The sequence below is a fragment of the Pipistrellus kuhlii genome, unplaced genomic scaffold (assembly GCF_014108245.1).
Source record: "Pipistrellus kuhlii isolate mPipKuh1 unplaced genomic scaffold, mPipKuh1.p scaffold_m20_p_3, whole genome shotgun sequence".
Lineage (NCBI taxonomy): Eukaryota > Metazoa > Chordata > Mammalia > Chiroptera > Vespertilionidae > Pipistrellus > Pipistrellus kuhlii.
Genome location: NW_023425529.1, coordinates 32,381,312 through 32,402,085, shown reverse-complemented (window position 1 = coordinate 32,402,085; position 20,774 = coordinate 32,381,312). Strand labels below are relative to the sequence as shown.

At 42.0% G+C, this 20,774-nt stretch overlaps 1 protein-coding gene across 5 annotated transcripts in view; it reads left to right on the top strand.

The window, feature by feature from the left end:
* AMN1 (antagonist of mitotic exit network 1 homolog) overlaps positions 1–20,774 on the top strand; it is a 51,472-nt gene that overhangs the window by 22,784 nt on the left and 7,914 nt on the right. For 4 of the 5 annotated variants that reach the window (XM_045587891.1, XM_036456703.2, XM_036456704.2 and 1 more), the window contains 2 exons: positions 236–292; positions 4,809–4,920. In XM_045587891.1, the coding sequence (XP_045443847.1) occupies positions 236–292; positions 4,809–4,920 (169 nt within the window). The remainder of the gene's footprint in view (positions 1–235; positions 293–4,808; positions 4,921–20,774) is intronic. The other variant, XM_036456705.2, reaches the window with a different exon arrangement.

The following is a 20,774-nucleotide window of genomic DNA, read 5'->3' as shown; positions in this document are numbered from 1 at the left end:
AACATAATTACTTTTATTGAAATTGTTGACTACTTCATGCTTTGGTGGTTAAATAATTGCAGTATAATTTGGCACATTCTGCTCAGTTATTTTAAGTAAGGGGGGAGGGTATATGTAGCTAAAACACATATTTGCTAAATGGGAGGCAATAAAGTTATATCTAAATGATTAACAATTTTTAGAAAATTTTACTTTGTCCCAATTATGTGCTGTGTTGTTTTTTCCCTTTGCTTAGGTATCTGACAATGGTGTGGTTGCACTTGTTAGTGGACCTTGTGCCGAGAAACTAGAGGTAACATAAAAATATCAATAAAGATGATGCTAACAAACTTCTTATATCTTCAGAAATTATTCTTTAAACCTAGCAGACAACCATTTTCAATTAGGTATTTTCATGAATTTTGGGGGTCTCTAACTCTTTCTTCTCAGAGTAAAGAAAAATTGGTGAAGTAGGAGATAAAGTATTGGGTCTAGTAATAATTAATGTCGTTTTCTAATACTTTTTAAAATCGAATTTATTTAAACAATACAACAAAATTTAATCAACAATATAGTTGCCGTTGTTTTCTACTACTTGTGCCCAACGCTCAGGAAGCATTTTAATCCCTCTGTTGTAAAATTCTTGTGATTTTGATGCAAAAAATTCGGTCAATGCATTTTTGAGGTATTCTTCATTATTAAATTTTTTTCCAAGAAGAAAGTTTTGCAAAGAATGAAACAAATGGTAATCGGAAGGGCAATATCAGGAGAATATGCAGGTTGAGGGAGAACTTCCCATTCCAACTGGCGCAGTTTTTCAGCAGTGATTCTTGCAGTATGCGGTTGTGCGTTATCGTGGTGAAGAATTACGCCCTTCTGATTAATCAGCGCGGGTTCTTTTTCTCTTAAAGCTTGGGCTAACCTTTCCAATTGGGCACTATACACTGCACTTGTAATGGTTTGGTTAGATGGTAAAAGTTCATAATGAAGAATTCCTTTAAAATTCCACCAAACACACAACATTACTTTTTTCGCATGCAAGTCAGGTTTTGGCGTGGGCTGCAGAGCCTCATTTTTGTCCAACCATTGAGGCCGCCTTTTCAAATTAACATACAGCACCCATTTTTCATCTCCGGTAACAATTTGCTCTAAAAACGGCAAACGGTTTTGACGAGAGAGGAGCAAACTGCAAATTGTGACTCTTTGATTACGGTTGTTGTCGGTCAACTCATGAGGAACCCATTTTCCAAACTTTTGGACTTTGCCAAGTGCACGCAATTGATTGGAAATTGTTTTTTGTGAACAATTTAAAGTTGTCTCAAGCTCTTGTTGGGTAATTTGAGGATTTTGCACCAAAAGAGCTTGAAGAGCTTCTTGATCAAAATTGGACACACGGCCTCGACCACTCTTGTCATCTAACGAAAAATTTCCCTCGCGAAATTTCTCAAACCAACGCTGGCATTTTCTGGCGCTAACTGCATCTTGACCAAGAGCACTACAGATGTTTTTTGCAGCCTCACTTGCTTTTCTTCCTAATTGGAACTCGTAAAGCATGCAGTGCCGAATATGCTCTTCATCCGCCATCTTCTTAGCCCTAGTTTTGCAACAAAAACCAAACCAAACACAAACTTTTTCAAGCAAAACTTGTTAATTGCACTTCACACGTTCTGTAGATACCACGTGTTTGAAGGTTATGTCAATACAAGTCAACGCCAAGCAAGATTTTAAATGTTTAAAAACGACATTAATTATTACTAGACCCGATATATTTAAAAATAAAAACCTATTGCTCTGGCCAGTGTGGTTCATTTGGTTAGGCGTTGTCCCATGCACTAAAAGGTTGCTGGTTCGATTCCCAGAAGTTTTAGCTTCTAACATTTTTAAGGATAGTCTTATTTTAGATGAAGACTGAAAACTTATCAATATAAACTAATAGTCTTTAGAATTTTCATATCTGACTGATATTTCTACCAGGACTACTTATTCTCTTGCCTTTATATTTTTCTGGATCTTTGAAGGGATCCATAAAGGACACCACTATGGCACAAAATTATTTTTAGCTGAAGATTTTTGAGAACCAACCAATGCAAAAAAAGAAAAAAGCTTTGAACTACCATCCTTCTCCCATCTGCCTGAAAGCAGAGTTTCTAAGAAGGATTCACTTGCCATCAAACTCCCTTCAAGGAAGGCTTCCCATACTGCAGAGGTCACTCCTATCACTGGAATTCCAGACACGCTCTGGAGCCCTTCTGGAGCCCCTCCCTGGCTGTTCCTCCTTGGCTGGCCAACTTCCAGTGTTCCTCCCCAGCCCCAATCGTGCATCAGTGGGGTCCCTTGGCCTGGCCTGCACCTTGTCACAATCTGGGACCCCTTGGCATATATCAGAGAGCCAGCTTTGGGCCGAACTGGCAGGCCAGGCAGAGGGACCCTGCTGATGCATGAATTTATGCACTGGGACTCTAGTAAAAAATAAAAATAAAAATATATATATACATATATATATATATATATATACACACACACACACACACACACACACACACACACACACATGTATACATATATACATATATACATATACATATATACATATATACATATATATATTTTTTTTATTGACTTTTTTTTTACAGAGAGGAAGAGAGAGGGATAGAGAGTTAGAAACATCAATGAGAGAGACATCGATCAGCTGCCTCTTGCACACCTCCTACTGGGGATGTGCCTGCAACCAACGTACATGCCCTTGACCGGAATCGAACCTGGTACCTTTCAGTCCGCAGGCTCTATCCACTGAGTCAAACCAGTTTCGGCTAAAAATATATTTTTTAAAAAGATTAGGACATTTGCTTCACCCTGTAGTCAGCCTCCTGCCATCGCTCTTCCCCCAAGCAACCACTGATTTACTTTGTCATTATACTTTTAACTTTTCTAGAATTTTTTATAAATGTAATCAAGAAATATATAGTCTTTTGGGTTTCTTACTCTCTTCTTTTACTTCTTTCACTTAGCATAATGATCTTGAGATTCACCCATGTTGTTGATTGCATTAATATTTCATTCCTTTTATTTATTTTTTGCTAACTAGTATTCTGTGTATGGATATGACACAATTTGTTTTTACATTGACCATTTGGTGGACATTTGGGTTGTTTCAATTTGCACTATTATAAATACTGCTATAGACATTTGCATACAAGTCTTTTTTTTTTAAATAAATCTTTATTTTTCAGATTATTACAGTTGTTCCTCTTTTTATCCCATAGCTTCCCTCCACCCAGCTCCCACCCCACCCTCTGCCCTTACCCACCCCATCCTCACCCATATGTGTACGATTTTGTCCAGTCTCTTCCCACACCCCCCACACCTCTTTCTTCCTGAGAATTGTCAGTCCACTCCCTTTCTCTGCCCCTGATTCTATTATATTCACCAGTTTATTCTGTTCAACAGATTTTTTATTCCCTTGATTTTTAGATTCACTTGTTGATAGATATGTATTTGTGTTCATAATTTTTATCTTTACCTTTTTCTTCTTCTTCCTCTTCTTATAGAATACCTTTTTCATATCCCTAGGGTCTTACTAAATTTATCAGCCTTTTCTAGAAAATTCTTGAAAAACCTTATAACTGTAGTTTTGAGCTCTATATCTTCTATTTCTTTCATTTGTGACCTGTTTCTTTGTCTCCACATTTTGGCTGCTTCCCTGTGTTGATAGATTGACTTTGAGTGCTAGGTGTCTTATAGGGCCCAGTGGCTAAGTGTGCTTTTCTTTGTTTTTGCATATGAATGGCCTGGTCCTTTGAAAAGACACATGCTCTACCAGGGGTCTTCAAACTACGGCCCGCGGGCCACATGTGGCCCACAGAGGACTCTGATCCGGCCCGCCAGGTTTTTTGGGCAGTGAGCGCAGCCGAGGTGTTACAGTAGGAATTAGTAGTTCATATAGTCCGGCCCTCCAGTTCTCTGAGGGACCGTGATCTGGCCCCCACTTTAAAAAGTTTGAGGACCCCTGCATCCACTGAGCCAAACCGGTCTTGGCACCATACTGTTTCCCAAAGAGTCTGAACTAACATTATGTTTGAGATGTGAGTCTGTTAATACTAGTAAATATTTTTATCTTATTCTGTTATATTAATGAGCCACCATTTATTTAGCCAGTCACCACTTCTTTACTGTTGTAAATAATATTACAATGGGGCATATTTATAAATTGTTTCCTTGTACACATGTACAAGAGTTTCTCTCTATAAAATATAGACATCAGCAGGTGGAATTGTTGTGTTCTAGGTTATACTCATCTTTAGCTTTGCTAGATATTGCCAAATCCTACCTAATAAAAAAGAAACATGCAAATTGACTGCACCTTCGCTATGCCCAGAAGCCCCGCCCACCAGCCAATCAGAGTGAGGATGCAAATTAACCCAACCAATATCCAGGCCAGAGCGAAGTCTGAAGACAGTGTAGAAAGAAGCCAGGAGCTGCAGAAGGGAGCAAAGTTGCGGAGAAGCAAGCAAGTGGAACGGGGAGAAGGGAGAAGCCAGTGGGGCAAGCAGAAGGGGAGAAAGCAGGAGGGACAGCGACCACAGCAGGAAGCCCTATTGCAGGATTCTTCCTGCAACGGGCCACTAATAGCTTTATAAAATGGTTGGGCATTTAACTTATATAGCTGCTATACCTTACAAGTTACTGCAGACTTATATTAGTTCTTTCTATAAGACTTTTTCTTACAAGTAGACATTTGGTTCTTTTTGTATCAGAGTATGTCCCAAGCTTTTTCATACTGTTATTATAAACCTGTTTTTTTCTTTTGATTACCCTTAATTTTTAAATAGGAGATTCATATGGGACATTGTGTGAATCTGACTGATGAGTCTGTAGAAGCTGTCCTTACTCGCTGTCCTCAGATACATATATTACTGTTCCATGGATGCCCCCTGATAACAGGTTAGTATGATAGACTGCTTAGGCTCAAATCCTGCTTTCATCTTTTAATAACTGTGTGACCTGGAGTAACTTATTTTACCCATTCCATTATTCTGTGTCCTCATGGTATAATGACAGTACCTACCGTATTTTTCGGACCATAAGACGCACTTTTTTCCCCCCAGAAGTGGGGGGGAAAAGTCCCTGCGTCTTATGGTCCAAATATAGCCTACACATATACTTTTAAAAAAAAGTTTTTTTACTTGCCCGGCTCTGTGTGGTCTCTGTGTGCTTGCCCGGCTCTAAAATGGTTCTAAATGCTGCTGTTTACAGGGTTGATTACATGTGTTTATGACTGTGATGTTGGGTTTTAATGCACACAAAATATTTTAGGACACTATTTGTTTCAGAATCCTTTTTTCTTCATTTCCCTTCTCTAAAAACTGGTGCGTCTTATGGTCCGGTGCGTCTTATGGTCCGGAAAAATACGGTACCTCAAAAACTTGGTCACGATGAGTATCTGACAATACTTTACATGATGCCTGATATAAGGGTTCAGTAAATGTTAGTCGTGGTGGTGGTGGTGGTGGTAAGTGTTAATGTTAATTGTGATGAGGATGAGAATGGTGGTAGTGGCCATGATACTAAACAATGCTTTACAATATCACATTTATCAAATATGCTAAATGACCTGTTAGCTATACTCTCATCAGGCTGTAGCCATTGAAGTTCAGAATAATTTGTAATGTGATACTTCACTGAAGAAGAACAAAGTAGTCATAACCCATTTGGCCAGTATAAGAGCCATGATACCACCATGCTTCTGAAAATGCAGCACCTCACCTCTTTTGTATTATCCAGACCATGCTACCCTTCCCTCTGGCCATCACCAAACTGTTGTCTGTGTCTATGCATTATACATATATGTTATTTGGCTAATCTTTTCACCTTTCATTCATCCAATCTTGCCCCCTCTGACAGCTGTCAGTCTGTTTCATGTATCCTTGCCCCTGTTTCTATTTTGTTCGTCAGTTTATTTTGTTCATTAGATTCCACATAGGAGTGAGATCATGAGATACTTGTCTTTCTTTGACTGATTTATTTCACTTAGCAAAATACTCTCCAGGTCCCTCTATACTATATCAAATGGTAAGAGATCCTTCTTCTTTTATAGCTGCATCGTACTCCATTGTGTAAATGTACCACAGCTTTTTATTCACTCATCTACTGATGGGGCACCTGGGTTGTTTACAGATCTTGACTATTGTAAATAACGCTGCTGTGAACATCAAGATACATATATTCTTTCAAATTGGTGTTTTGGGATTCTTAGGACATATTCCTAGAAATGGGATCACTGGGTTAAAGGCAGTTCTATTTTTAATTTTTTGAGGAAAGTCCATACTGTTTTCTGCAGTGGCTGCACTAGGGTTCCCTTTTCTCCACATCCTCACCATCACTATTGTTTATTGAGTTATAGATGGTTGCCATTCTGGTAAGTGTAATATTTCATTATGGCATTAATATGCTTGTTTCTGATGATTGTGACATTGAGCATTTTTTCATTTGTCTACTGGTCATCTGTCCTTTTTGGAGGTGTTTATTTAGGTCCTTTGCCCATTTTTTAATTTGGTTGTTTGTCTTCATGGTGTTGAGTATATAAGTTCTTTATATAATTTGGAAATTAATCCCTTATTAGATGTATTGGTAAAATCACTCTCTCATACAGTGTGTTCCCTTTTCCTTTTTTTTTTTTTTTTTAAATCTTTATTGTTCATATTATTACAAATGTTCCTCATTTTTTCCTCTCCATTGCTCCCCTCCACCAGATTCCCACCCCACCCTCTGCCCTTTCCCCACCCCCCATTGTTCTCATCCATAGATGCACAGTTTTTGTTCAGGCTCTTCCCACACCCCCTTTTCCCCAAGAATCGTTAGTCCACTCCCCTTCCATTCCTTCTGATTCTATTATATTACCAGTTAACATTGTTCATCAGGTTTTTTAATTCCCTTGGCTTTTAGTTTCACTTGTTGATAGTTACGTATTTGTTGATCATAATTTTTATCTATATCTTCTTCCTCTTCCTAAAGAACCCCTTTCAGCAATTCATATAATTCTGGTTTGGCGGTGATGAACTCCTTTAGCTTTTTTTATTTGTGAAGCTCTTTATCCAACCTTCGATTCTGAGTGATAGCTTTGCTGGGCAGATTATTTTTGGCTGTAGGTTCTTGCTACTCATCACCTTGAATATTTCTTGCCATTCCCGTCTGGCCTGCATGGTTTGTGTTGAGAAATCAGCTGACAATCGTATGGGTGCTCCTTTATAGGTAACTACCTGCTTTGCTCTTGCTGCTTTTAATATTCTCTCTTTGTCTTTTGCTCTTGGGATTTTAATTATGATGTGTCTTTGTGTGGTCCTCTTTGGATTCCTTTTGTTTGGGGTTCTGTGCACTTCCTGACTTGTAAGTCTAATTCTTTCACGAGGTATGGGAAGTTTTCAGTCACTATTTCTTCCATTATTCTTTCAGTATCTTGCTCTCTCTTTTCTTCTAGGACCCCCATAATTCTGATGTTAGTTCGCTTGAAGTTGTCCCAGAGATTTCTTACACTATCTTCAACTTTCTGGATTCTCTTATCTTCTTGCTTCTGTGGAGGAGTGTCTTCTGGCTCTTTGTGTTCCAAATCTTTTATTTGATTCTTGCAATCTTCCATTCTGTTTTTAGGACTCTGTGTAATATTTTTTATTTCAGACAATGTATTCTTTATTTCTAGTTGATCCCTTTTCATATCTTTATAAGTCTCGTTTATTTTATCAGCCTTTTCTAGAAAATTCTTGAAAAACCTTATAAGCGTGGTTCTGAACTCTATATCCAGTCGCTTTTTGTCCTCCATTTCTTTTGTTTGTGATCTGTTTCCTTGTCTCGGCATTTTCACAGCTTCCCTGAGTTGGTAGGGTGGCTTTGTGCTAAGGTGTCCTATATGGTTCAGTGAGTCAGCCTCCCAGTTACCTGAGGTGGACAGTCTTGGTGTAGCCCTTTGTGGGCTGTGTGTGCAGTCTTGTTGTTAAGCCTTGCTTGTTGTTGATATCACTGGGAAGCGTTGATCTCCAAGCCAATTGGCTATGAGGATCAGAAGTGTCTCAGCTAGGAGGGTTTCTGTATTCCGCTTGGATGGGGCGGAGTCTCGAGGTGGCACAGCCGAGCTTTGGTGAATCCCGTAAGATCGGTTGCAGGCGTGCCCGCACCTCTTTGGTATAGGCGCAGACAAGCTTTGGATTCCTGCCTGTTCCTTCCTAGGAGAGTCCTATTCGTGGTGTACGAGAAAACTAGCCACTGGAAGAGCTTCTGTGCTCTGCTTGGATGGGGTGGAGTCTCGGGGTGGTGCAGACAAGCTTTTGTCAGCCCCTCCCTCCCTTTTTCATTTTGTTGATAATTTCTTTTGCTGTGCAAAAGCTTTTTAGTTTGATGTAATCTCATTTATTTACTTTTTCCTTTGCTCTAGGAAGCATATTGGCAAAAATATTGCTATGAGAGATGTGTAAGATTTTACTGCCTATTTTTCTGCTAGGGTTTTTATAGTTTCTTATTTTTAAATCTTTAATTCATTTTGAGTTTATTCTGAGTATGGTATGAGTTGGTGGACTAATTTCATTTTTTTGCATATACCTGTCCGATTTTGCCAGTACCATTTATTGAAGAGACTGTCTTTACCCCATTGTATGCTCTTGCCTCCTTTGTAAAACATTAATTGACCATATAGGCATTCGTTGATTTCTGGGCTCCTTGTTCTGTTCCATTGATCTATATACCTGTTCTTATGCCAGTACCAGGCTGCTTTAATTACAATGGCCTTGTAGTATAGCTTGATATCTAGTATTGTGATACTTCCAACTATATTCTTTTTAAGTAAAAATATATAAATATAAATTCTTAGAATATTTGTTCTAGATATGTGAAATATACCATTGATATTTTAATAGGAATTGAATTGAACTATTGATTGCTTTGGGTAGTAGGGATGGTAACGGATTCCAACATTTACCTCCTTAATTACTGTTATATCAATGAGCTGAAGAGGGCCTTTATATATTGGCTCCACATTGTTTACTTCTTATAGCTGGCTGCTACTTTTAGCTCAAAAGGCCTCTGTCACCAAACTCAAATTTTTACTCATCCAATTATTTTAAATATTACCTAAATAAGCAGATTTAAATTTATTCACCTAGAGTTGCCTGCTTTGTATACCCTGAAAAACTGTATTCAACATTTACTACTTATAGATAAGATAAAACTCAGGGCTTCAAGCCACTCTTTTTTTGTTGTTAATCCTCACCTAAGGATATTTTTTACATTTGATTTTTAAAATATATATATATATATTTAATTGATTTCAGAGAGGATGGGAGAGGGAGAGAGAGAAAAAACATCAATGATGAGAGAAAAATCATTGATCTGCTGCCCCCTACATATCCCACAATGGGGATTGAGACCTCAACCCCGGCATGCGCCCTTGACTGGAATCAAACCAATCAAACCTGGGACCTTTCAATCTGCAGGTCAATGTTCTACCTCCTGAGCCAAACCGGCTAAGTCTTCCATTGATTTTTTAGGAAGAATGAGAGAGAGAAAGAAAAAGATCGATGTGAAAGAGTCACAGATTGTTTGCCTCCTGCATGCTCCCCAACTAGGGGCATGGCCTTGACCAGAAATAGAACCTGGGACACTTCTATGGATGGGCTGGTACTCTCACCACTGAGCACATCATCCATGGCCCTAAGCCACTCTTGATCTTGGGGCTCTCTAACTCCAAGACTCCTTATCTGCTGCTCAGTGACATGATGACACATAAACCCTCTCCTCAGGCCTATGGGAATTCCCTTACCCTACTCTCCTACTCCCCTTTTGAGTAGTGTCCCCCCACATACATATATGCACACACCCCTTTGAAGGGTCTCCTGTTGTGAGAGACTTCTCTTGCATGCAAATCTATTAGTGTGGCTCAAATAAAGCTTATAGTGGCCTACTGCCACCTTGTGGTCACGTATTTTTCCTTGCTTTATCCCCAAATTCCTTGAATTCACTAACTACAGATGACATGGCATGGTGTTCTAGAAGGCTGACTTATTTCTTGTCCCATAATCGCTGTTCAACTTACCGAGGTTCAGAAGAAACGGCAGGTTCCGGTTTAATCTCGTCCTCCTATTAGTTTCTCTTTTGCTGGCTTCTCTGAACAGCGTTCTTCACGGAGTCCCCCGTGCTCTGGTCCACGTTGGGCGCCACTTGCCCTGGCCTGCGGGTAAGTCAACGTGGACCCTAGAGGGGGAGTGAGAATGAGGGGACAAGAGACACAAGAGATGGAGACAAGGCAGGCCTTCTGATCGTCTCATTTATTGCAGGGTAAAAGGGGGGAGATATAGTCAGGGAGAATGAGGGAGTTCCTCCAAGGACATCAGCGGGTAGCTAAGCAACTAAACTGCAGATGTCAGGAATAGGTTATCTCAACAGATAGCATCCTGTGGTGCAGCTGTGTCCCAACCGTAGGATGTTCGATAAGCAGAGCTTGAGCAATAACTGTCATGATTGTGGAAACAATGTATCTTAGGCCATCCAGGTGCATATCTGGGAGTACAGTTTCCCACAGGTCCCCCTTTTTAATTTTATATTGACCAGGGAACGTTCCTTGAGGGGACTGTGCCTGTCTTAGGTTGGGAGATCGCATATACCCGGCCTCTACGTATCTTACCCGTCATGGGCTAACTGGGCAGCTTTTGGCCCAGTGCCTGCCTTAGGTTGTACGGAGGTCTTATTGTGTTTTTCGGGTATAGTCTCTAGTTGCCCGTCATTGACTAACCAGCCCAGCTCACCAAGGATACGGGAGAAGAGTTTTACTTTCAGACAGCATCTGAGTAAGTCTCCACGTACACGTTCCTGTCGGCCATTTCAAGTTTGTGGTAATGGACCTGTATGGGTTTCCTTTTGATGGCTTCTATTTGCTGTTTAAGAAATGCCATGAATTTGTTGAATAAAAAGGGGCCTAGTGATAGTAGGATCAGTAAACCAAGCAGGGGTCCTAACAAGGAAAGGAGGTTGGGGAGGAATCCATTCAGCCCACTCCAAAGGGGGTTCTCGAATAGCTCCCTTCGCCTCTTTACTAGGACGATTCCGGATTTGTTGGCGTAGAAGCAGCAGCGTTCCTCCTCTGCAGTTGCAAGGGTTCCCAAACAGCTTCAAGAGTAGCTCTTGCTTGCTTATCGGGGGTTCCAGTCCACCATCGGCCACAGGTATCAGGATGGACAGTATTCCTTGTATTAGGATCTAGGTAGTTATTTCCATGACCTGTGGATGAAGAGAGTCTTCTTCCCTGGAGTCTGTTAAGTTGTCATCATTCTCAATGTTCTGATCTGCCGTACTTGTTTTACTAAGCATTCAGGGAGCCATCTGGCCGGTTTCATTTCTTTGGAGTAGATGCATACGGATCCTCGGCCCCAAATAAGCAACGGGTCTGGCCTGTGCCATGAGTTGTTTAGGGGATCCTTCCACATTACGGAAGCGAATTGTGTCTTAGTTTCTGTCTGCCAAAATCGGGTAGCTGCCGATGACCCATTAGCATCCAAGTTTAAAAAATTAAGAATAAAAAGTGCATGTGAGATTAGATTTCTGGGGGACCCCTTGATGGGGTACCATTCCCCCTTTTTTATTTTATCTATAGTAATCTTGAGGGTGAGGTTAGCTCTCTCTACAATACCTTGACCTTGAGGGTTATATGGGATGCCCGTTATGTGGGTAATGTTCATTTGTTTGCAGAATTTTGAGAAACCGGAGTTGGTGTAACCAGGACCATTATCAGTTTGATTTGTTGGGGGCAGCCGAGAACTGAAAAGGCAGTCAAGAGGTGAGCTATTATATGTTTTGTAGCCTCTCCGGTTGTAGAGTTGCGAAGATAAACCCACTATAAGTGTCAATGCTGACATGTATATATTTGAGATTTCTAAATTCAGGGAAGTGTGTGACATCCATTTGCCACAATGCATTAGGGATTAAGCTGTGTGGGTTTACCCCCAGGTGAGGGGTAGGTAGATGTAGAGCCAAATAGGGCAGGTTTTAACAATTTGTCTAGCTTGTTCTCTGGTAATATTAAACATAAGCCGAAGAGTGCGGGCGTTAAGATGATGTAATTGATGGGCTTCTTGTGCTCAGGTTATTTGGGAGGGGCTATCCATCGTTAGTGAGTAGGCTGATGCGGAGGGACAGGTGGCCAGGTCTGCTAACTGATTACCTGCTGTCAGCGGCCCAGGTAGGTTAGAATGGGCATGAAGGTGTCCGATAAAAAAGGACTCAGACCTTTTTTTGATCAAATCTTGTAATTGGCTAAATAGTTTACCAGCCTGAGAGCTATGTTTTATTTGTCCGCACATTTCTAATTGGGGAATGGCCTGGGTGATATAAGCACTGTGTATAGATTAAAGGCCTGCGTGGGGAAGGCTGAAAAAACTGCTAGCACAGCGTGCAGCTCGGTTATCTGGGCGGAAGAGCTACTGGTCTGAAATTGGATAGTGTTAGAGTCCCAAACATAGGCAGCTATGCCTGTAGAGGAACCATCCGTGAAAATAGACAAGGCCTCGGGTAGAGGTTTTGTGGAAGTGATTTTTGGAAAGATAAAATCATGTCTATTGGCAAAATCAATGAGCTTGTCTGGAGGATAGTGGTTATCTAGGGAGCCCGTGTAGGAGGCAAGAGCGATTGGCCAGAACTCGGTAGCTTGTATTAGCCAGTCTATTTGTTCTTTGGAATAAGGTTGAATGATAATGTTAGGTTCCTTTCCAAAGTAACACTTGCCATGATCTCTACCCATCATGATCAGGTTGGAGACTGCTCTATAGTAAGGGTTTAAGACCCGTTTAGGGGATGCTGGGAGATGAACCCACATAAGAGGCGCTGTCTGCCAGAAAACTGCAGTGGGGGAGAGGGTGGTCCTGCATATGATGTATTGTAGCAGAGAATCATAGTCCATAAAGGAGATGGTCTGATTTTGGATAGCCTGTTCTACTGTGGCAATGGCTTTACGCCCTTCATCAATAAGTTCCCTCAGTGAGGTGGGACAGCTGTCTCCTTGGAGGATATCATATAAAGGCTTAAGTTCATGTTTAGAAAGCTTTAAATAAGGCATAAGCCAATTTATATCTCCTAATAGTTTTTGGAAATCATTTAAAGTTTTTAAACCATCTAGTCTGTCTAGTCTAAGGGTTAGTTTCTGAGAGGAAATAGTGGACCCTCTCATTTGGAAGCCAAGGTAAGTATAAGGGTCTTCTAGTTGGACTTTATCAGGAGCAATTTGTAAGCCATGAGATTTTAGTGCCTGCTGGAGATCAGCATAGCACCTTAGAACTTCTTCTCCAATTTTTCCCGCTACTAAGATGTCATCCATATAATGAATGATATATAAGTTAGGCCAACGGTCTCGAATAGATTGAATGGCCGAGGCTACAAAAGACTGGCATAGTGTAGGGCTATTTGCCATGCCCTGAGGGAGAACTTGCCACTGGAACCTCTGCATTGGGGCATTGGCATTAAAATTAATGGAGGGGAGACTAAATGCGAAGCGTTTTTGGTCATCAGGGTGTAAGGGGATGATGAAAAACAATCTTTTAAGTCTATTATAATTTTGTAGTACCCAAGGGGAAGGCCTGGTTGTAAGGCTCCCATTAAGACCATGGTTTTATTAACTGCTCTAAGATCCTGGAGAAGTCTCCATTTTCCTGACTTCTTTTTAATGACAAAAATGGGAGTATTCCAAGGGGAATTGCTGGGGATAATGTGACCAGCTTGAAGCTGTTCGTGCACCAGCTGCTGGGCTGCTAACAATTTTTCATGGGACAGGGGCCATTGATCGACCCATACTGGATCATCTGAAAGCCAGGTGATCTTGTCAGCATGGCCTGCAGGAGTGTCAATGGCCCCTATGGAAAATGGCCGAGTCCTGCCCGAGGGGGTCTCGGAACTGGCTCAATGGGGTGAGTAATACCTGTGGAATTTTTTCCTAATCCCTTCCCGGGTATACATCCTTGTTTAAACATTTGAAAAGTGATAATTTCATTAGGGCTACAAATGATCATCCCTACCTGAGCTAGTAAATCTCTTCCCCACAAATTGATGGGGAGCCCAGTGATAACATAGGGCTGGAAAGTACCTTCGTTACCTTCCTGGTCCTTCCAAGTCAGAACTTTGGAACTTCTTTTGGGGTTTCTACTTTGTCCTATACCTTTGAGGTGAGTAAGAGTATCTTCTACTGGCCATGCTTGGGGCCAATCTTCCCCTTTTATGATAGTTACACCCGTGTCAACTAGGCCAGAAAACTCTTTCCCGTCTAACCATAAAGTCATTAGGGGCTTTTGAGTGGAAAGTACTTCATACCAATAGACATCAGATGAACCAAATCCCTGAAGACCTCGGGCATCAGTGAGTGCTTTGCTAGTAGCAGAGATAAGAGGAAGGAGTAATAGCTGAGCGAATCTCTGACCTGAGGGTATAGTATTATTATTTTTAGGGGAGGAGACCATTACTTTGATTTCTCCAGTATAGTCATTATCAATTACTCCGATGTATACTAGAAGCCCGCTCACAGTGCTACTACTTCTACCAACTATGAGTCCAAAGGTTTCTTTAGGTAAGGGCCCAAATACCCCCGTCGGAAGCGCCTGTACCCCCATCTCTGGAGTTAAGACTGTATGGGTGGTGGAACTGAGGTCCAATCTGGCACTTCCTGCTGTTGCCCGGATTGTTGGTCGCTGGAACGAAGCTGACTGCCCCATAAATTTGTTTGTGTTTGGGGGCCTGGGGCTGGCCCCCATTCCCGTTTCCCTGGTTCTGACTTTGTGGCATAAGGAGGGGTTGGCCCTGTACCGGATCCAGCCGGTATTACAGGTCCTGAAGGTATGGCTAGGAGGCTGAGAAAAAGAAAAGACAGGAACAGCGGGGCTTCAGGAGGACTGCAAAGCCTAATAGCACTGCAGCAAGTTTATTAAGGGCGCAATCTCTTTTATACACTAAAGCTGGGTGTTCCTCCAAATGACTTTCTCCAAGGAAATGATGCTACATGCCAGTTCCTTAAGACCTACGCAGGAAGATATCTGGCCGGAAAAGTTCATCCAGCTGTGCTCTGCTATGTTAATTCAAGGACATGTTTGCAGATTCCAATTTTGCACGCACAGCAGAACGAAGGACACTGTTGCTTGCCACGTCCCCAAGTGACCTGACTTCTGGGGGAAAGCAGGCAGGGCTACCTACCCTTGCTCCATCCCCCAATTCTCAGGTCGGTAGGGCACTTGGCTCCCAACAGCCCTGGGCATCCTTTTTTGATCTACATTCATTAGCCCAATGTTTTCCCCTCTTACATCTACGGCAGAGCCCTGGGACAGGTGACTTAGAGGTTGCTGTTTTACCTGCTTTGCAATCCTTTGCAAAATGACCAGTTTCCCCACGGCTGAAACACTTATTTCTGTTCTGGTGAGATAATAACTGTCTGACGGTGTAACCTTGCATGGCAGCAGCCATAGCAAGACTTTGCTGATAGGCAGCTCCTATATCTGAGCAAAGGCGGATGTAGCCAGATAAATTGGTTTTCTTTTTATAAGGGCGAATGGCTGCTTGACATGCCGCATTAGCGTTCTCAAAAGCAAGTTGTTTAACGAAATCAGTCCCCGCCTCAGCACTACTGAAAATTCTACCTGCATCTGTAATGAGGCGATGGACAAAGTCAGCAAATGGCTCGTCAGGCCCTTGCTTGATACCAGTGAGTGAGGCGCTTACGTCCCCTTTAGAGGGTATTTTTCTCCAAGCCTTAGTAGCTGCCGCCTGGATTTGAGCAAAGAGGCCTGCATCAAACTGCATTTGTTGGTCACTGGTAGCATAATCCCCCTCTCCAACTAACATATCATATCTCCAGTTATTTCCAACCTGCACATTGCGTCTAGCAGTGTCGCGGCAATTTGCTACATACTCTGATTTCCATAATAAGTAGTCACCGCCTGATAGGGTGGCGCGGGCCAAGGACCGCCAATCTCCAGAGGTGAGCCAATTTTCTGCTACTGATTCTACAATAGCCATGGTATAGGGTGCAGTACCACCATACTGGGCTACAGCTGTCTTGATTTCTTTTATAACTTTAAAGTCAAACCATTATGGTGTCTCCAGACCTGCCCTTGAGCATCAGTGGTCTCTGTAACTGGGAAAGCCTCTAGATCCTCATGCTCCATAGAAACCTCAGGTTTAGGTTGAATCTTAGGGGTTGCCCCTCTAACGGGGGGCCTTGGTCTAGGCTTGGGCTCTATAGTGTTAATTTCCTCAGCTTTGCCTGTCTTTAATTCTTCGAGTTACTGGATTAGTTCTTGATGTTCTTTTTCTAATTTTATTTGCTCTTTTAAAAATTGAATTTTGTCCCGGAGTTGTTTTTGAGGGTCTATGGCAGGACACGCCAAGGCAGGCGCACTAGGTGCAGGGATTTAGGGAGGAGAGCACTGGGCCAGGCGTGGTATTTGGCTGCCTCCTCCTCAAGATCAGCCCAGTCATTGTCTCCTAAGTCATCCTAGACCGGGAGGACTTGTTTAAGGGGGGAATAAAGTTTCCTTTCCTTAGGTCGAGCCCCCAGAAATCTCTTATCTCTAGAGGGAGACGGGGGCCTGAGGGTATGACTAGGGGGTTTTTCTGGCTGCTCCGAGACAGAGGCGCCCTGTTCTTGAGGTTTTACTTGTGAGTCTTTTTCTTTTTGGAGTGAGGACTGTCGTCCTCGCTATCAAATGACATTAAATCCTCCTCCTCCTTGGGTTTAGAATTTTTAAATTTTGGGGAAATTTTACCCTTTCTTCCCTCCTGTCTCAGTACTTCTTTCCCTGCCTCAATCGCCCCTGCCACAACTGGGTCTTTTTGTTTTTGAGATAAAATTTCATCTATGATGTTTCTCTCTCATCGACATTTCTAGCTCTCTATCTCTCTCCCTTCCTCTCTGTAAAAAAATCAATAAAATATATATTTAAAAAAAAATTCATCTATGAGATTCCAGTAAGAGAAAGCAGTGATTGGAACCTTCTCCGGACCCAAAGTCTGATAATAGTCTTTAAGGGCGTCCCCTACCCGTTTCCATCTTTTGTCATCAATAGTACCTTCTTGCGGAAACCATGGACAAACATCCTTAATATAATCAAAATATCTTAATAATTGTTTTACAGAAAACTTTACCCCTCGTGCCTTTAAAGCCTTTTTGAGTCCTTCTATGAACATTTCATGCTGACTTATTTCTTGTCCCATAATCGCTGTTCAACTTACCGAGGTTCAGAAGAAACGGCAGGTTCCCGTTTAATCTCGTCCTCCTATTAGTTTCTCTTTTGCCGGCTTCTCTGAACAGCGTTCTTCACGGAGTCCCCTGTGCTCTGACCCACGTTGGGCGCCACTTGCCCCGGTCCGAGGGTAAGTCAACAAGTCAACGTGGACCCTAGAGGGGGAGTGAGAATGAGGGGACAAGAGACACAAGAGATGGAGACAAGACAGGCCTTCTGATCGTCTCATTTATTGCAGGGTAAAAGGGGGGAGATATAGTCAGGGAGAATGAGGGAGTTCCTCCAAGGACATCAGCGGGTAGCTAAGCAACTAAACTGCAGATGTCAGGAATAGGTTATCTCAACAGATAGCATCCTGTGGTGCAGCTGTGTCCCAACCGTAGGATGTTCAATAAGCAGAGCTTGAGCAATAACTGTCATGATTGTGGAAACAATGTATCTTAGGCCATCCAGGTGCATATCTGGGAGTACAGTTTCCCACATAGCATAAAACAGAAAATGTTTATATCTCAAAAAAAGTTTGCAAAATGCAACACGCCACTATAATAAATATTAATTTATCAATATTTATAGCTAAGAAAATATAGCTAAGAAACTTTTTTTACCTAAGTATGTCTTAAAATTCTCTTAGCACAAAATACTATGTATATTATTTTTCTGATTGCTGACTTCATAGAATAGAAAAATGAAATACTTAAATGGTATCTGCCCATTTTTTAAATCAATCTTAATTGTTCATATTATTACAAAAGTTCCTCATTTTTCCCCCCTCCTCCAGATTCCCACCCCACCCTCTGCCCTTTCCCCACCCCCCATTGTCCTCATCCATAGGTGCACAGTTTATGTTCAGTCTCTTCCTGCATCTACCACTCCCCTTTTCCCCGAGAATTGTCAGTCCACTCCCCTCCCATATGTCTGATTCTATTATAATCAACAGTTAATATTGTTCATCAGGTTTTTTAATTTTCTTGTTTGTTTGTTTTTTAATTAATAAACTTTTATATTTTTAAGAATAAATTTTAAAATCTAATAATTTTAAACCTTGGTTTTCTGCCCTGGGAACTGAGAAGCAAACTTGTTTACTTGGGCTATCAAAACTTGTCCTTGGGCTATCAAAAGGCGTGTAGCCATTCAAATGTAAATGAACACATTGTTTAAAGATTGCTGCTGGCTGGAATTGGATTACCTGTTCTGGGTGGGAAGGGCATGTCCTCCCCTTTCTCCATTAAAATTAAGGTGTTAGCTTTAAAACCTCTTTTTGGCAAGAGACCTTAAACTTTCAGAACTTTAAATTTTTCAGGTAGCAAATCAATTAGCATTTTCTCAAATCAATAATACCTCCACATTCCCAAGGATACACTTCAGACAAAAGACATCCAAATAGATCAGCCAACCTCATCCAGACCCCACACAAGGCACTCACAGATCAACACCCCAGCGCTACAACAACTCAACACATCCAGATCTAAGCCTTCATCACTTGATTCAGCAGACCCTCAAGTTCCTCCAAAAGTTTGCATCCATGTCTGAGAAGCAGCCCTGGGGCAATGGGCAGGCGAGGAGCGAGCTGTTCCGGGCCCAGCAGCTCCAGGCCTGGCCTCTGCTCCCCCGGGCCTGGCTGCTGCTGCTCTGGGCCTGGTTGCTCCTGACCCGGCTGTTCTGGGCTCGGCTGCTCCGGGCCCAGCTGCTCCAGGCCTGGCAGCTCCAGGCCTGGCTGCTTCGGGCCTGTCTGCTGCTGCTCCAGGCTCGGCTGCCACCGCTCCACACCCAGCTGCTCCAGGCCTGGCCGCTGCTGCTCCAAGCCCGGCTGCTCCGGGCCTGGCTGCTGCTGCTCCGGGCCTGGCTGCTCCCGACCTGGCTGCTCCGGTTCCGGCTGCTCCGGGCCTGGCTGCTGCTGCTCGGGTCCGGCTGCTCCAGGCCCGGCTGCCACCGCTCCACACCCAGCTGCTCCAGGCCTGGCCGCTGCTGCTCCAAGCCCGGCTGCTCCGGGCCTGGCTGCTGCTGCTCCGGGCCTGGCTGCTCCGGGCCCGGCTGCTGCGGCTCCTGGCCCAGCTGCTGCCACTCCAGGGCTGCCTGCTGCTGCTCCAGGCCCGGCAGCTCCGGGTCTGGCTGCCCATTGTTTTTAATAATAGTGCCAAGACTAAAACTAAGATCTCAATATGTAGTGAAATGAACCCCTCTCCCATATCCTGCCATTTCTCCAGACATTGAATAATTTATCTTTATGGACCTTATGTGTAACTAGTCAAGTCATACAATTAGGAAATCTGATAAAAATGCAACAGTTTGCCGAAACCAGTTTGGCTCAGTGGTAGAGCGTCGGTCTGTGGACTGAAAGGTCCCAGGTTCAATTCTGGTCAAGGGCATGTACCTGGGTTGCGGGCACATCCCCAGTACCTGGGGGTGTGCAAGAGGAAGCTGGTCGATGTTTCTCTCTCATCGATGTTTCTAGCTCTCTATCTCTCTCCCTTCCTCTCTGTAAAAAAAAAAAAATTAATAAAAAATATATTTTAAAAAATGCAACAGTTTATACACAATGATTTAAAAAATATATTTTATTGATTGTTTACAGAGTGGAAGGAAGAGGAATAAAGAGTTAGAAATATCGATGAGATAGAAATATTGATCAGCTGCCTCCTGCTCATCCCCTATTGGGGATGTGCCTGCAACCAAGGTATATGCCCTTGACCGGAATTGAACCTGGGACACTTCAGTCTGCAGGCCAACTCTCTATCCACTGAGCCAAACCGGCTAAGGTCACAATGATTTTTATTGATAAAGTTTCTGAAAGAGAAAAAGCTGAAGTTTTTCAACATCCCAGATCATCTGTCCTTTTCCTCCTTTCCCATCACCACTGCTACATGTAAATTTTTGCTACCATCATTGAATAAAAATAGATAAGGGAACAGAGCCTTGGCTAGATGGCTCAGCTGGTTGGAGTGTCGTTCAGTACATTCAGGCAAATATTATCATCTTACATTTAATCTTTAATTTTTTTCTCTAAAGAAGATAAATACTTTTTTCCCCCCTGAATAACATGTCTGCCCCCTTTTTTAAGTTTTATTCCCAAGTATTTTATTTTCTCTGATAATATTTTTATCATGTTTCCTCTTATATATTCATGTGATTGCTCACATGATATTTAAGACAATACAATTTATATTTTATAAAAAGAGTATATATATATATATATATATATATATATATATACACATACATGTTTGTACAGTTCTAATATTAAGTTATCCTCTTAGCACCTTGCTCCCCATATTGGCAGTGCACACTGTAGTTAGCCATCAGATTACCTGAATTAACAGGCTTATCTTCTCTATTATATTTGTAAATATTTATAAAATTTCCTAACCTTTCTGTCAGACTATAAGAGAACTCCATGTTATAAATTAGATCTTGAAACTGTTAGAAGCACTCTGATTTTATTTCTGCTGAAGAGACAAAAAACTAAGCTGCTATTTTAAAATATTGTAAATCTGGAAAATAATTTTTAAACTTATTAAGTTTTAATTTAATTATATCTGCAATGATTAT